At 40.6% G+C, this 16,467-nt stretch overlaps 1 protein-coding gene and 1 long non-coding RNA gene across 2 annotated transcripts in view; both read left to right on the top strand.

The window, feature by feature from the left end:
* The first annotated feature begins 597 nt into the window (after positions 1-597).
* ME1 (malic enzyme 1) overlaps positions 598-16,467 on the top strand; it is a 197,130-nt gene continuing 181,260 nt past the window's right edge. The window contains exon 1 of the mRNA XM_070449842.1: positions 598-1,157. Coding sequence (XP_070305943.1) covers positions 1,080-1,157 — 78 coding nt within the window. The 5' untranslated portion in view covers positions 598-1,079. The remainder of the gene's footprint in view (positions 1,158-16,467) is intronic.
* On the top strand, positions 1,192-2,348 carry LOC110128216 (uncharacterized). The gene is made up of 2 exons (XR_002311083.2): positions 1,192-1,568; positions 1,990-2,348. It is a non-coding gene; the product is annotated as an uncharacterized lncRNA (long non-coding RNA).

Raw genomic sequence — 16,467 nt, 5'->3', positions numbered from 1 at the left:
ACAGGAAGCGTTTAGTGTGTGAACACCACTTTTGCCTGTGATATGACTACTTCAACATTCCTTGAAATTTAAAAGTATAAATATCAATAACAGAATTCTAGCGCTGGGAGATCTTTGACTTTCTCGGTTTACCAAAGAAGAAACTGAAGCCTTTAAAGATTGAGGGCTTTATTGTCATCATTCAGAGGCAGGTTCTTAAACATCCTGGTCTCCAGAACTTTTAGGAACAACGTACACAAGAAAAACGTGACTGTTCATTGGGATCTCACATTTGCACCTTGTCTTTTCATGAAAGCACTAAAATAAAATTCCCAGGGATGGCACTCTCCTCTCTGGCCTTTCTCCCAGTTCTACCCGGGGCCGAGGCTTTCTGGGTCAAGGTTGGAAGCTTCCTCCGGCCCTGGCAGGCATCCAGAATTGTGAATAGAGCATTTGGAAGCGTCTGATAGGAGACGCTGAGATGAATTAGATGAATTAGAGATGAAGTCTAATTGTCATCGGTCAGTTGAGGTCTTTTGCAAAGAGCTCCCCCGCCCTCCCCAGGGGTCTCCCTCTGGGGCAGCCTGTGTCCTCCGCCCGAGGCTCTGGGTTTCCCATCCTTTCTCAACCTCCCCGCGGCTGCGGCTGCGGGGGGCACTTCGGCCAGGGGTGATGGTACTCCCGGGCCGGGCGGGGGAGCCTGACCTTGCCCCCCGCCCTTTAGGTGCTCCACGGGAAGCACGTCCCGCACGCAGGGATGGGCCGGGACGGTTGCGACTGTAAACCGATGGCGAGCGGGGGGACCCTGGGCGTGTGGAAAGGAAAGGCGCCACCCGGGCCTCGCTTTCCTCCTCCTCCTCCTCGCTCGCCGCTCGCCTGATCGCCTGCCATGACTCAGCGCTTCTCGCTGGCGGCCCGGCTGGGGACACCGGCTCCTCGTCGGCTCCTCCCGCCGCGTCCACCCCCTCTCGCCACCCACGCCCGCCCCCCGGCCCTTTCTCCGCGCCGCCGCCGCCGCCGCCGCCGCACTCCGCGCCGGCGTCCCGGCAGCATCCGCCTCCCGGCCCGCTCCCACCCGCCGCGCACGCTCGCCCCCCGCCATGGAGCCCGGGACCCCTCGCCGCCGCCACACCCCCCAGCGCGGCTACGCCGTCACCCGGAACCCCCACCTCAACAAGGTGAGCCCGCCCGCCCCTCCGCGGTCCCCGTCTCCGGCCGGCTCACGGGCAGCAGCACCCCGACCCTCCTCCGGCGGCTCCGCGGACGCCGCCTCGCCCCTCCGCCCGCGGTCCCCGGGACCCCCCCCCCCCCCCCGGGGGGCAGGCCGACCAGCGGGCAGCGGGGGAACTCCGGGGCGCCACCCAGTCCACCCCGAGCCTCGGCGCTGGCCTAACGGAGGCGCCGCCGGGGGCGCGGGTGCGGGTACCCCGGAACGTGGTGGGAGGCCGGGGGTTTGGCTCGCGCCTCGGCATCTCGTTTGGGGAACGCAGGAGATGTACAACTTGTTTTAAATACTTCTCGGCTTCTCCAAAAGCCAGAGCCGGGGCAGAGAAAGGAGTGGCAGCGAAGGGCCTGAACGGTTGTTGTCTGTGAGTGTAGCAGGTGGGCTGCCCGCTGGGGGCCTAGGGGTGCCAACCCACGTAACGAGGTCCGCTCTGGGGTGCCGATCCTCGGAGGCTGCTGTGGGAGCGAGGTGGCCCGACTGGTCCAGCCTGGGCGCAGACGTGCCGAGTGGCGGGTCACGTGAGCAACCTGCAAGTCAAGGCCTCTGGGTTTCTGGAGGGACGCGGTTCAGAGGCTGAGCGCGCTTGGCGGTGGCTTCAGCCTCGGGCGCTGCGTGGCCTGGTGCACCATCCTGTCCCAGACTTGGGGCTCTGGGGAGAGCCAGATTTTTTTGAATCGGGCCTTCTAGAAACGAATTTTCTAAGACCTCGCCTCCTTTTCATTAAAAGGGCAATTCAAGTGCAAGAGACCCCTTTTCAGATCTATCTGTTTCCTTTTTCTTCACAGGTAATTAAACGCCCAAGATCTCTCTCAAATGAAAAAACACCTCGGCATGTATAAATTTGCTTATTGGCTTTTTAGCAGTCACCCTCTTTTTATAGTCAGCTTTGTCTGCGGATGGTTCCTTTTGTGTAAGGGTGTGCTTTTTGACGTTTCCTTTGAATTTGGTACGTGGAAAATGCCATCAGTCAGCGCGGAGGCCTGTTGGTTCATTTTGGAATTCTCTTTACTAGACACTTTTTTCCATCAAAAACTGGATTCAGCACCCCTCTCCCCGACTGTGTTGCCTGGTAATTTGTTCATCGTTATTAATGGCATATGAAAACGTGTGATTTCTTTGATTTAATAAATTATAGTTCCTGTGAGTTCTTTTTGATGTTTATGATGACAGTTTTATTTACCTATGATCATTTAGTATTTCTGGTCATAAAGCATTATGAAGTTTGAAATATTTCCCACTTATTCTTTCCTTAGTGATTTTAATTGCTAGCTTGGTTTTTTTTTTCTTTTTTCCTTCTTTCTTTCTATTCTTCAGGTTGGGGCCTATTTTAGGTAGAAAAAAAGGGAAAATTTGATGTGACAAAACAATTTATTGCAAGTGTACCTGCCTGCTATAATTCATGACCAAGTACTGGGTAGCATCTTAACAAGAATCACATGAGTGGTATAACCTGTTTGCTGTTTGAATTTCCTCAAGTCGCTGAGGATGGTGTCTGTTTCAAGTGGGTTGATGGAATAGGCAATCTCAGGGCAAGAGTCATTACGCCATTACTGTTTACATCAAGAGTTTATGATCTTGATATATTTTCAGTGCTCTTCATGAGTAAGGATTAGCTTCTACTTAAGAATAATAGTATCACAGAGATCTTCCACCAAAGGCATTAAAGTGTGGGTGGCATTAATGTGTTCAGTTCAGTTCAGTTGCTCAGTCGTGTCTGACTCTTTGCAACCCCATGAATCGCAGCAGGCCAGGCCTCCCTGTCCATCACTAACTCCTGGAGTTTGCTCAAACTCATGTCCATCGAGTCGGTGATGCCATCCAGTCATCTCATCCTCTGTCGTCCCCTTCTCCTCCTGCCCCCAATCCCTCCCAGCATCAGGGTCTTTTCCAATGAGTCAATTCTTTGCATGAGGTGGCCAAAGTATTGGAGTTTCAGCTTCAGCACCAGTCCTTCCAATGAACACCCAGGACTGATCTCCTCTAGGATGCACTATTGGATCTCCTTGCAGTCCAAGGGACTCTCAAGAGTTTTCTCCAACACCATAGTGTGTTAGGAACACCTTTTTTGAACTTGTAGTTGAATTTTATTTCATAGTATCAATTTGGACTTAAAATTCAGGTGGCCGACTTTGGTGTGGTTAATGGAATGTTTTACTTTTGTACAATCCTAAGACTGTGTGATCCTCATGGAAATAAGAGTATCTTCATATGAACCATTGAGATTATAGTTGTGGTATCTTCTTGAAGGACCCTACTCTGAAGACCTCCGGGCCTTTAAGTTTCTCTCTAGCCCAGGAATTTTTGTTGGTTTTTGTGGTAACTTTGGCTACAAAGAGACACTAATAGATGTCCCTCCTGTAACACCCCACCTAGCCTGTCACCTGGCTACACTAAGCCTTCTTCAGCTTCTCACACAGACCTTTATCCCTTACTTTTTGGGTAACTGAGACAGTTTTTGTGGTTTTATTTTCAATATTATAGTCTGTCCTACATGTAGATGTGAAAGAAATACCTTCATCAGTTAGCATGTTCTTCATGTTCTGCTTCTGTTATCCGAGTATCTGTAGTATGGGATTATTTCCTATTATGTGTGTTCTCAGTGTCTGACTCTGCATACCTTGGACTCTAGCCCGCCAGGCTCCTCTGTCCATGGAATTTTCCAGGCAAGATTACTGGAGTGGGTTGCCATTTCCTTCTCTAGGGGATCTTCCCAACCCAGGGGTTGAACCCGAATCTCTTCTGTCTCTGTTGGCAGGCAAAATTTTTTTCACCACTCTGCCACCTGGGACAACCCCTCTAATCTATTTCCTGTTATGTTGAGCGTAAAATCAATCTGTCAATTAGGTTTACTATCTTTTCCAAATTTATCTCATTAGTTCCCCAGTTTAGCTTTCCACTTAAAATATATTTGCTGAATCTCTTACTTAATACCTTTTGTCTGTGTGTAATTCCTACAATTAAAATTAAAATGTTTAGTTGATTTAGTTATGATCTCTTCAGGGAAGACTCCTAATTATCTTAGTCTTATTATCATGCTTAATACCTTTGTTTTTTATATAGTCTATTGTAGCACATCATTTAGTATTTACTGCAGTGTATTTTTTATTTGAGTTTGATTGTCATAGGGCAGGGATTGTAATCCTTAGTGCAGAATACATTAAATATTTAATGAATAAATGAACCATGTTTAAGAACTTTTTTTTGGTCTTTCAAGCAGAACTCAATTTTTAAAGCAGGTAGGTCTTAAAGTGGTAGTTTGAGCATTAGTCTAAGAATTTACCCTTTTATGGTAATTTCTTGAAAGTAAACTCACATTGAAAGCTGAAGCTCAGTTGACTTCATACACCATTATATTGTATTGTGTAATGGCATATAGTCAGAAATGATGGAATTTGGCTTAAGCCTGGGCATGCCATGACGTTTTATTTATTTGCTGGATAACCTTTGAGAGGTGCTTAATCTTGGTGCAAATTGAGTTTAACAATAGATGTGATCAGAATTAAAAAATAAAAAATTTAAGGGAATTCCCTGGCAGTCCAGTGGGTTAGGATTCTACCCTTTCACTGCTGAGAACTCAGGTTCAGTTGCTGGTCAGGGAACTAAGAACTCATAAACTGTGCAACACGGCCAATAAATAAATAAAGAAATAAGTTAAAAAAACTTTAGAGAAGTAGAATCTTTATTCATTGGTAGTAATTCCTGTCTGGTTCTCACTGTATATTCACGTATGCATCACTGCAGGTAGGATTGCCTTGTAGGACGTGGAGAAGAATTTATGCCTCACACATAGGAGAGTCAGTATCTTTCTGTCCATAGCCCAGATTGCTTTTGAGGTGCTTACCTTTGTCTAAGTTATATGTCCTCTGATTTAACATTTAATGTTTATAATTTTCAAGGATATCCTCTGACTTAGATCAGGAATTTTCAATAATCAATATTAAAATAATGTTTCATAAATCACTCTTCAGAGTTAAAATCTACATAGAAAACGAATCACACTTATTTTATTTCCCAGCTTACCATTTTGCTGTATTTCTTCATGCAGTGGTAGAAAGCACTAGCTGATAGGTCTGTTATAATTAAGTTGTGTTTACATGGCTTCTGCGTCTTTAAGATGAAATGATAAATGTGACCTATAAGTAAATCTCTCAAAGATACTGCTTCTCAACATTTTTGGCAATTAGATCCAGTCTAAGATAGTGATGGTGATTTATCTATATCAGGTTTGGTGAGCCTGTTAACTTTTACATGTGAGAAATGAGCTTCTGGGCATGTGCTTTTGCAGATGTTTGTCTTGATATGCCAAGACCTAGTTGAATGTGTTGTAGGGAAAGAAAAGAAACGAGGCTGATGACTATGAAGGAAAGTTACCTTAAACCTCCTCTTTTTCTTCAATGTAAACTGTACCAGAATGAATCATTCAGAAAATTTTCACCTAGTATAGGCTTCCCAGGAGGCTCCGTAGTGAACAATCCATCTGCTAATGCAAGAGATGCGGGAGATGTGAGTTTGATCCCTGTGTCAGGCCGATCCACTGGAGGAAGAAATTCTTACCTGGAAAATCCCATGGATAGAGAAGCCTGGCAGGCTACAGTCCATAGGGTCCCAAAGAGTCAGACATGATAACAGCTGAGCACACAGTTCTCTGGAGTTGCCTCAACAGTTTGAGAAACTGATATATTATTGAATGTGAAATCTCACTGATGTGAAGGCCATCATAATGAAGATGTGCAGCCATATGCCTCCATATCTGTCTGTTGCCTTGATAACACAGGATAGCACAGAACAAAAAAAATGCTGTGTTCTAATGAATAGAAAGATGAATTCAATTTGAGAACTGGTGATGTGGAGTACAGGCTTCCTTGGTGGTTGAGACAGTAAAGAATCTGCCTGCGGTGCAGGGGATCTGGGTTCTATCCCTAGGTCAGGAAGATGCCCTGAAGAAGCGAGTGGCAACCCACTCCAGAATTTTTGCCTGGAGAATCCCATGGACAGAGGAGCCTGGCAGACTACAGTCCATGGGGTTGCAAAGAGGTGGACATGACTGACTGATGTGGAGTACAGAAAATGTTGAAGAGAGAAATAGCTTTGAGGTTTTTCATTTTGTGTTCTGATGTCCTTCAAACTTTTGGACAAGTGTGGAAAATATGAAATAATAGAATGAAGCCTCTAAAACTTGGTGTCTAGAAGAAGTGAAGCCACCAATTCTTTTCATTTGAGTGAGATTTTCTTAACTGGCTTCATTTATTTTCTTTATAATATAGAGTGATGATATCATTTATTTCTTTTACATTTTAACATATTTATTCAGAATCCACTATATACTCGGTATGTTCTGGGTACAGGGGATATTCAATGAATAAGATTCTTGCTCTAAATGTACTTACATTTCCATTGTAATATGATTTCTGTTTTACCTCTTTGCTTAGATATTAAAGAGTATATATTAGTTTTCCTTGAATTACATATTATAAAACAGGTTTTTATTACAACTTATTATTAATATATTTTTATATGTAGAGTTAGAACTCATAGCTAGAAAGATTATGAAGTACTTATTTTTTTAGTGTACTTATCACTCCCTTCTCTCTTGAATTTTTGAGTTAGCAAATCAAACATGATTGTGTGACCTATTAAATTTATGAATTTTATAGTAAAAAAAAAAAAAACCCTATATTTAGCTCTGGGTGAAACAGATTTATGTTTTAGTCTCAGATTCATGTAAATGCACTCGACTGACATCATATGACCTTTGAATCTTTCATAGATTTTCACAGAATGCCAGGTGGAGGTTAAAGAATGTCTGTGGGGAGAAAAAGAACAAGGAAAGCTTTTTGCTTCTCAGGACTCTGCTCCAAGTGTGTAAGGGCTTGGAAGTGTGTGAAAGAAAGGTAGAGGTATGCCCTGGGGAGTTAAACTTTTTGGGGTGAGTGCAGTGAAATGCGAAGATAAAAGATTTAAAGAGTCCAGTGAAACCAGCCCTTTGACTTTGGAAGTAATCAGGACTCAGACAAGACAAATATTTGGACTATTTTCCAATGGTTTTCAAAACTGACATGATCAAATAGTGTTACAGACTCCAGGTGGCCTGATTTGGTCTATTTATTACATCATGATTTATTTTATGTTACTAAGCTAACTCAACAGACACGTTGACAGTGTATGGAGCTAGAATTGATCAGCAGACATGTTGCAATACAGCAGGATTAATTTGGGACTGTTGGTACCCTAAATTATTAAGAAATTGTTTTAGACATGAGGCCTAAATATACAGTGTGGTTTTTATGTACTTAAAGTGCTATTTAAACTATTTTATGGCTTGTATATTAATTTTTACCCATCTAACTGAGTGTATGTAGTATAGTACATTTTAAAACAAAGGATTATTGTTGCCGTAAATGAATTTAGAGAATTTAAAACATCAATATTTTTCCTCAGGCCCTGAAGATATATCTAAGTTAGCCATCAACTAAACTGGTTTCAGAGGCTCGAGGCCTTTGAAATTAAAGACAGGGGAGACACTGTGCCTTTAAGCTCCTGTGGTTTAACCAGGTAGTTTGGGAAGTCAAAATAGTAATTGATAATGTTCTCTAAAAACATGGAGATGTAATTATCAAAGGTTCAATGTAAATAAACTCTAGACCTAACAACTATTATATTTTTAATATTTAGGTAATGCTTAAGTAACGACATTAGCAAAAGTACTTACATGTTCATAGGAACATGATTCTGTGAGTTTTATCATGATTACATTATGAGTAGCTCTTTAGTAGTTAAATTCTAGACTGTCTCATTAAGAACTGGAAACTGAAGGAGGCCTAAGGCTCCATCATAACGTTAGAGTTGGGCCCCTAAAGCTTGTAATATATTAAAATACATTTAAAACATCTATTCAGAGCCCTCTAAAATGTTTTCAAACTTCTTTGATTGTAACTCACTATATATATACATGCATAATATATGTATAAGTATATTGTTATGGGCTGAATTGTGTCCTTCCCAAAATGACATGTTGAGACTTTAACCTCCCATTTCTCTGAATTTAAGCATATTTGGAGATAAAGTCTTTGAAGAGGTAATTAAGGTAAAAATCAGGTCTTTAGGATGGCCCCTAATCCAATACGACTAGTGTCCTTAAAACAGGAGACTGGACTCTGTGGGAGAAGATAGGCATCTACAAGTCAGGGAGAGAAGCCTTGGAATGTAAGCAGCCCTACCAACTGAAATCCTGGTCTTGGACTTTGAGCCTCTAGAATTGTGAGAAAATGATTTTCTGTTGTTTTAGCCACCCTTTGTGATACTTTGTTATGGCAGCTTTAGCAAACTAATATGTTTAGGTAATTGAAACAAAATTTCATAATACACTACTTTGCCTTGTCGTGTACTTTGCCTTGCTACTCTAGTAGTATCCCATTTCAGTTTTTAAAAAATATTAGTTGTGATGCACTAATGAATCACAATCTATTTAATCCATTTTAAAATCCAAGTTTAAAAAATTCTGCCCTTTTGTTTAAGTAGTGCTTTCCTGTAGCTGGGAAGATTATTATAGAGTGAGTTTATCATCTGTCTTAGTGTTGCATCTGAGGTTCAGGTTTAACTTGGCAGTACTGCACTAGCCTCCTTTTGTTTTTCCATCTACCTATCCAAATTGAGGTATCTCTTTAACCAATAATCTGGAAACTATGAGATTGTTGTTATTGTTACTAATAGTGGCAGGTCTGGTTAGTCAGCAAAACAATAAGATCTTGTACCAAGAGCCAAAAAAACTGAAACTTAGCGAGTGTTTTTATGGGCCTTTAAATTTTTTGCTTATTCAAAATCTTGCTTATATTTAATTTTTATGTATGTTAAGTATAACATAATGACAGAATTAAGAGCAAATTGGTCATTATCAATAAATATGAATGAAGATTAACTCACCTACTAATAAAATTATTTTGGGGTTGTTTCACAAAGACAAGCATACTGTGCTGCATATTGAAAAAGCAATGTTACAGAAAGACTAGAAATGAAGATATGAGAAAATGAAAACAGCAAGAAACAGGGTTGTCCTGACATCAGAAAATGTAAAGTTCATGCCAAAAAGCATTAAATGAGATAAAATATACTTTATAGTGTTGAAAGGTATGATCCTGAGTGAAGTTATAAATATAATGAATGTCTATGTGCCAAGTAATACAGCAGCTACCTTCATGAAAAAAGACCCTATAGGACATGCAAAGAGAAATACAAAAAATGCTAACACTAGAAGACTTCAGCAAATCTGTCTCAGTGCAGTACACGTCATAGGGGAAAAAGTTGTCTTCATACAGGAATTTAATTTATGTTTTTCCAAGTCCTGGGAAAATTCAGTTGAGGAATTGGGAAAATGAGAAAGTTTAGTAAATAACATAGAGATATCAGAGATATTACTGATTTGAGAGACCCGTTGACATAAGTCAAAAGAAAGAGCTGGAAATGGTACTAGAAGAGTCAGACGTTAAGGCTTACATTCCCTAGGATCTTCACAGCAGTAATGATTTAATCAGTCAGTTTTGCTTGTAGCCAAATTCTGACAACATCTGGTCTTTTGATTTCTCTGTTTAGACCATTTACATTTAATGTGATTATTAATGTGGGCCTCCTAGGTGGCTAAGTGGTCAATGATCTGTCCGAAGTGCGGGAGTTGTGGGTTACACGGGTCAGAATTCTGGGACAGGAAGATCCCCTGGAGAAGGAAATGGCAACCCATTCCAGTATTCTGTCCTTGGAAATCTCATGGATGGAGAAACCTGGCAGGCTACAGTCTGTGGAGTCGATAACAGTGATTAATAGGCTTGAATTTCTGTCCAGCATTTTATTATTAGGTGTCTATCCTCCCTACTTTTCATTCTTCTGTTCTTCTTTCCTGCCTTCTTAAGTATTATTTGAATGTTTTAATTATTACCTTTTAATCTCTCTGTTTTTGACAATATCTCTTTGTGTAGACTTCATTAGTTGCTCTGGAAATTATGATATACATACCTTTTAATCTACTTAAAATGAACATTTTACCACTTCAATTGGAATGCAGAAATCTTACCATTGTATGGGTCTCACTGCTTTCCTTTTTATGTTACAGTTGTTATATGTATTACATCCACTTACATCTTCTTGCATGTATTACATAATGAGACTATTATGTATTACAAATTGAGATATAATTGACATGCTGGCTTAAAACTCAGCATTCAAAAAACTAAGATCATGACATCCAGTCCCATCACTTCATGGAAAATAGATGGGGAAACATGGAAACAGTAGCAGACTTTATTTTCTAGAGCTCCAAAATCACTGTGGACAGTGGTTGCAGCCATGAAATTAAAAGATGCCTGTTCCTTGGAAGAAAGCTATGACAAACCTAGACAGCATATTAAAAAGAAGAGACATCACTTTGCTAAAAAAAGGTCCACATACTCAAAGTTCTGGTTTTTCCAGTAGTCATGTATGGATATGAGAGTTGGACCTAGAGAAGGCGGAGCATGGAAGAATTGATGCTTTCGAACTGTGGTGCTAGAGAAGACTCTTGAGAGTCCTTTGGACTGCAAGGAGAGCAAACCAGTCAATCCTAAAGGAAATCAACCCTGAATATTCATTGGAAGGACTGATGCTAAAGCTGAAGCTCCAGTACTTTGGCCACCTGATGCGAAGAGCCAACTCATTGGAAAAGACCCTGGTGCTTGATGAGATTGAAGGTAGGAGAAGAAGGGAGTGACAGAGGATGAGATGGTTGGATGGCATCATCGACACAATGGACATGAGTTTGAGCAAGCTCAGGGAGATGGTGAAGGACAGGGAAGCCTGGTGTGCTGCAGTCCAGAGGGTCACAAAGAGTCAGACTTGACTGAGCAACTGAACAACAATAATTGACACAATGTTATACTAGTTTCAGATATACAATGTAGTGATTCAATATTGTATATATTGTGAAATGATCACCACAGTAAGTCTAGTTAACATCCATCATTGTACAAGGTTGCAAAATTTATTTTCTTCTGATAAGACCTTTTCACGTGTACTTTCTTAGCCACCTAACTTGCAGTAGGATTTTATTAACCATAGTCACCTTGCTGTACATTTCATCCCCTGGACTTACTTATTTTATAACTGGAAGTTTGTACCTTTTCATCACCATCACCCTTTTTGCCCATTTCTTACTCCCCACCTCTGGCAATCACTAATCTATTTTCTTTATCTGTGAGCTCATTTTTAAAAAAAATTACACATATAAGTGAGATCAAACAGTATTTGTCCTTCTCTGTCTGACTTCACTTTAGCATAATGCTCTCAGGGTCCATCCAGCTTATTGCAAATGGCAAGATTTCTTTTTTATGGCTGAATAATATCCCATTGTATATATTTACACCACACTTTCTTTATCCATTCATCCATTGATGGACACTTAGTTTGTATCCCTATCTTGACTATTGTAAATAATGTCTCAGTGAACATGGGGTGCATATATCCTTTTGAGTTAGTGTTTTGTGTCCTACAGATAAATACCAAGTCGTGGAATTTCTGCATATGGTAGCTGTATTTTTAATTTGGGGAAAAACTTCCATACTGTTTTCCATAGTGGCTGCCCCAGTTTCACTTGTACCAACTGTGCATGAGGTTCTCTTTTTTCCACATCCTTGTCAACACATGTTATTTCTTGTCTTTTTGCTAATAGTGATTTTAACAGGTGTGAGGTGACATCTCATTGTAGTTTGGATTTGCATTTCCCTGATGATTGGTGATATTGAGGACTTTTTAATGTACCTGTTGGCCATCTATATGTCTTCTGTAGAAAATTGTCTATTCAGATCTTTGGCCCATTTTTTAAAAGATAGAATTCTTTGTTTTTTAGCTATTTTTTGGAAAGTATTTTTGATGTAATAATTTAATGTAATGTTTATAATTTTTTAACTGTCATACTCATTTAAAAGAATTTAAGAGGAAAAGGACAATCTATTATAGTTACCCAGATGCTTACCATTTCTCTTACTCTTCTTTCATTCTGATGTTTCAGATTTTTCTTAAGGTATCATTTCCCTTCCAGCTAAAGAATTGCCTTTAGCATTTCTTTTAGAGCATTTTGCTGGAGACCTTTTTTTTCCCTTCATCTGAGATGCCTTTATTTCATTTTCATATCTGAAAGATATTTTCACCAGTTGCAGAATTCTGGGTTGACAGTTGTTTTCCTTATACCCTTTAAAAATGCCATTTCTCTTTATTTTGGCATCTCTTCCATCCGATGAGAAATCTGCAATCATTTGAAATGTTTTGTGTATGTAATGTGTTGTTTTTCTCTGAGTCCTTTAAAGATGTTTTCTTTGTTTTTAGTTTTCAGCATCTTAAAATTTTTTTGAATTTTGCTTCCTGTATCTTCTTGGCATTTGCTGAGCTTATTGAGTTTGTCAGTTTACTTCTTGTACCAAAATTGGTAATTTTTTAGCCACTATTTCTCCAGATTTTTAAAAATTTTCCTCTTTTGAATACTGTTGAAATAAATGTTAGGCCTTTTGGTATTGTTCCACAGGTCCTTGAGGCTCTAACTGTTTTTTAGTCTTTTTTTTCTTTTCAGATGATTAATTTCTAAAATTATCTATCTTTTAACTGACTGTTTGCTCCTACATGTCTGTCCTGTTCTTGAGCCCATCTGTTAAATATTTTATTTCAGTTATTGTGTTTTTCAGTTCTAAAATTTCCGTTTGGTTCTTTACAGCTTTTATTTCTTGGCCAAGACTCTCTATCTCTACTTTTCTTTCAAAGTTTTGCCCTTATAGATTGCAGTGTAGTACAGTAGCTGATTCTAAGTCTTCATCTAGTAACTCCATTATATGTGTCATCATGGGATTGGTGTTTGTTGATTATTTTTTCCTTTGAGAGTTAACATTTTTTTTTCTTTGTATGCTGAGTAATTTTTCCATCTATTTTGGATATTTGAGTATTAGAAGATTCTAGGTTTTGGTTAAATCCTCAGATGAATAATATTCTTTTTAGTTTTTTAGAGTCACTCAACCTGGTTGAAAGTGAAAGGGTTAGATGCTTGGCTGTGTCTGATTCTTTGGGAACACGTGGACTGCAGCCTGCCAGGTTCCTCTGTCCATGGAATTCTCCAGGCAAGAATGTTGGAGTGGGTTGCCAGGCCCTCGTCCAGGGAATCTTCCTGACCCAGGGATCAAACTCATGTCTCTCACATCTCCTGCATTGGTAGGCAGGTTCTTTACCACTAGTGCCAGCAGTTTGAAAATTGGACCCACCTTCTGTGGATTGTGGTTTTATGGTGTCGTTTGGATCTGTTCATCATGTGTACCACCCATTTTCAATCCTTTGTTATGCTGTTTAAAATCAGGTCTATACATGAATAGCCCAGAGGTGAGTCCCAGAGTTCATAAACAACTTCATGAGATTGCTTTTTTGAGTTCTCTTTCCCCTGTGATCTTTCTGATATTTCTTCTCTTCTTGGGGTTCACACTTTCCAGCCCACTTGCCAGAAAACTGGGCCTTTAGTTTCCCCGCTGCTGTGTACTTCCTCCAGATGCATTTGCACATGGGGCCAAGAGAGAAAAAAATGCAAACCAGACATTTGACCCATGATCTTGGGACCATCACTCCTTTGGTGGAAAAGAAGGATTTTCATCCCTCAGAGATTTAGTTATCTGCGGTGACCATCCTTCTGACATCCACTGCAGAATTGCTTGGGGGTTGGGACTGGAGAGAATGGAAAATAATAGTGAATTTACCTGCTCTGTGATCTTTAAAAGAGTACCTATTTCTGATTTTTTGACTAGAAAGAGAAATCTTCTCTGAGTACTCTTTTTGTCTGCACTCAGTTGTACATCCAACTTTTCCGCTGCTTTTTGAGAGAAGGCCAGTTGATTAGAGGGGCATTAAAAAAAAAAAAAAAGGCCAGGTCATACTGAAGGGCAGAACTCTAGGGAACCTCAGGGATGGTTTGGTGATACCTTGGATTCTGGTCTTTTCCCCAGGTCTTCTGCTACCATTTATTTTTCAGGATCTTCAGATAGTTGGTCAGTGAATTCTGTACAAGGTCTATAGTTGAATTCAGTGAGAGAGACAAGGAAAGGTATGCTTATACCATCTCTCATAGGACCAGAACTGTCAGATTGTTTTTTTAAAGATGTGAATGTGTGAAACTAAGTCTAACTTGATGTTTAAGTTTCAGGGGGAAAAAAATAAAGAGATGAGCTCTCAAACATGTATTCACACTTTTGCCCATTTTCCTGAAAACTTATTTGTTACAAGCAGATAAATATTAGTAGTAAAGGTTATTCTGTGGAAAATCATCCATTTCTGTGTAGAGTTGTATGGAAAATTTTCTGTATTCTGAGGATTTCAAAAGATGGTTGGTCTTTTCAACATCTGTATAGTACTTCACTTCTGTTATTCATGTTGCGATGGCAAAAATACTGCAGAAATTACAAGATTCAAAGTTCCTTCGTGGAAGAGTGTTATGCTGGTTTTATTATAGCTTCAGCTTTCAACATAGTTGCTCAAAGGACCTGGAATATAGGTAAGTATTCTATAAAAAATAGTTTATTTAAGAGATAAATGAAAGATAATTCTTGAAGTCATTCTGATAGCTCTGTTCTACCTTTCATATGTGGCCTTAAGCTCTGCACAGATCACATACCACTTTGGAGGATGTTCATACTATTAGGTATGTGGCAGAGAATCTCTTTCCTTTAATGGGTGTAAGGATGACCCATGTATCATTTAGAATCAGACTTTGCTACATGTAACAGAGGCTTCCCTGGTGTCTCAGATGTAAACCATCTGCCTGCAATGCATGATACCTGGGTTCCATCCCTGGGTCAGGAAGATCCCCTGGAGAAGGGAATGGTAACCTACTCCAGTATTCTTGTCTGGAGAATCCCATGGACAGAGGAGCCTGGTGGGCTACAGTTACTGGGTCACAAAAGAGTCCAACATAACTTAGTGACTAACACCACACACACATACAACAAGCAAAACCCAACAAAACAGCAGTGACTCAATTAAGATCTAGCTTATTTCTCTTTCATACATGAAGGAAATTAGAGTTGGTCTGGGGGTCTTTGGTGGGTCCACAGTCATCAGGAATGTTGCAGCTCTGCTGACTTCAGCAGCACTTTGTGGTCCTAATGACTATGGTTTATAGACATCATATACTCTTTGCAAGCTGACGGCAGGACAGGAACACAAGAAGGTTCACTTTCTGGTGAAGTCAGCTCTCTCAGAGGAGCCCTCCCACAACCCACACAACACTTCTGCTTCCATATCATTGTTCAGGACTTGTCACATGACCACATTGCCCTCCAGTGTGGTCTTTTATCTGATGCATGACCACCCTACATAATATTAGGATTTTCTGGTGGGGGAGGAAGGGAAGAAATGTTACAGTAGGCAGCTAGCCGTCTGTGCCAGAAACAAAAGGATAGAGATTGAACCAATGCAAATAACAGATATGATCATCATATTCTTTGAAAATGAGATAAATGGTTCTTCATATGCTTCAAGATCGTTGCAGATTCATAGAAAAATACAAACACAAAAATGTGACAAGTTTGTTTCCCTCCCATTTCTGTGCTCCAAGCTAGTGCCCTTTCTGGAGGCAACTGCTGTGTCCACTGACCAGGGTTTCCATTATATATTAGAAATATTGTACACAGTGTGACTGTAAATGTTGTATGAAATTAACTTTGTATATTAAAATACATTGATGTGGGGCATGAATCCTTGGCGTGATGAAGACGAGATGGTGTTAGAAGGGGTGTCGTTGGGAATATGTGTGTAAGTCAGATGGAGACACAAAGAAACAGACTGAGGCTCATGGTCCCAGGCTGACGATTCCCTCTGTCAGCTGTCTGGTGCCCTGAAACCGGTTCTGAAGCTATGTTTTCTCTCTTCGCTGAGCTAGCTTGAATGCGGGGATTCCTCAGAGTGGGAGTCACAGATGCTGTGGGGAGGGTGCTCCTGACTGCCTTAAGCATTTTCATGAAAGGGCATAACTCATCAGGTTGAAAAAAAGGCAACCTAGGTTTAAGGTTTAAAACCTTCTTACCTGGTCAGTGAGGACTTGCCTCTCTTATCGTTCTTTTCACAGCTGCCGTTTCCTTCCCTCTGCTTTCTCCCAAGAAGCCAGGCTTCTCTGCCTCAGGGTTTGTGCCTCCGTTTCTGGCATTGCCTCCCCCAGAATTGCGCCTGGTCACCTCCTGCTCTTCCACCTGCCCTTTAGATTTCATCTGAACCTCACTGCT

This window comes from Odocoileus virginianus, chromosome 19 (assembly GCF_023699985.2).
Source record: "Odocoileus virginianus isolate 20LAN1187 ecotype Illinois chromosome 19, Ovbor_1.2, whole genome shotgun sequence".
Lineage (NCBI taxonomy): Eukaryota > Metazoa > Chordata > Mammalia > Artiodactyla > Cervidae > Odocoileus > Odocoileus virginianus.
Note: the sequence above shows the minus strand (reverse complement) of the source record. Positions and strands in the feature narration are given on the sequence as shown.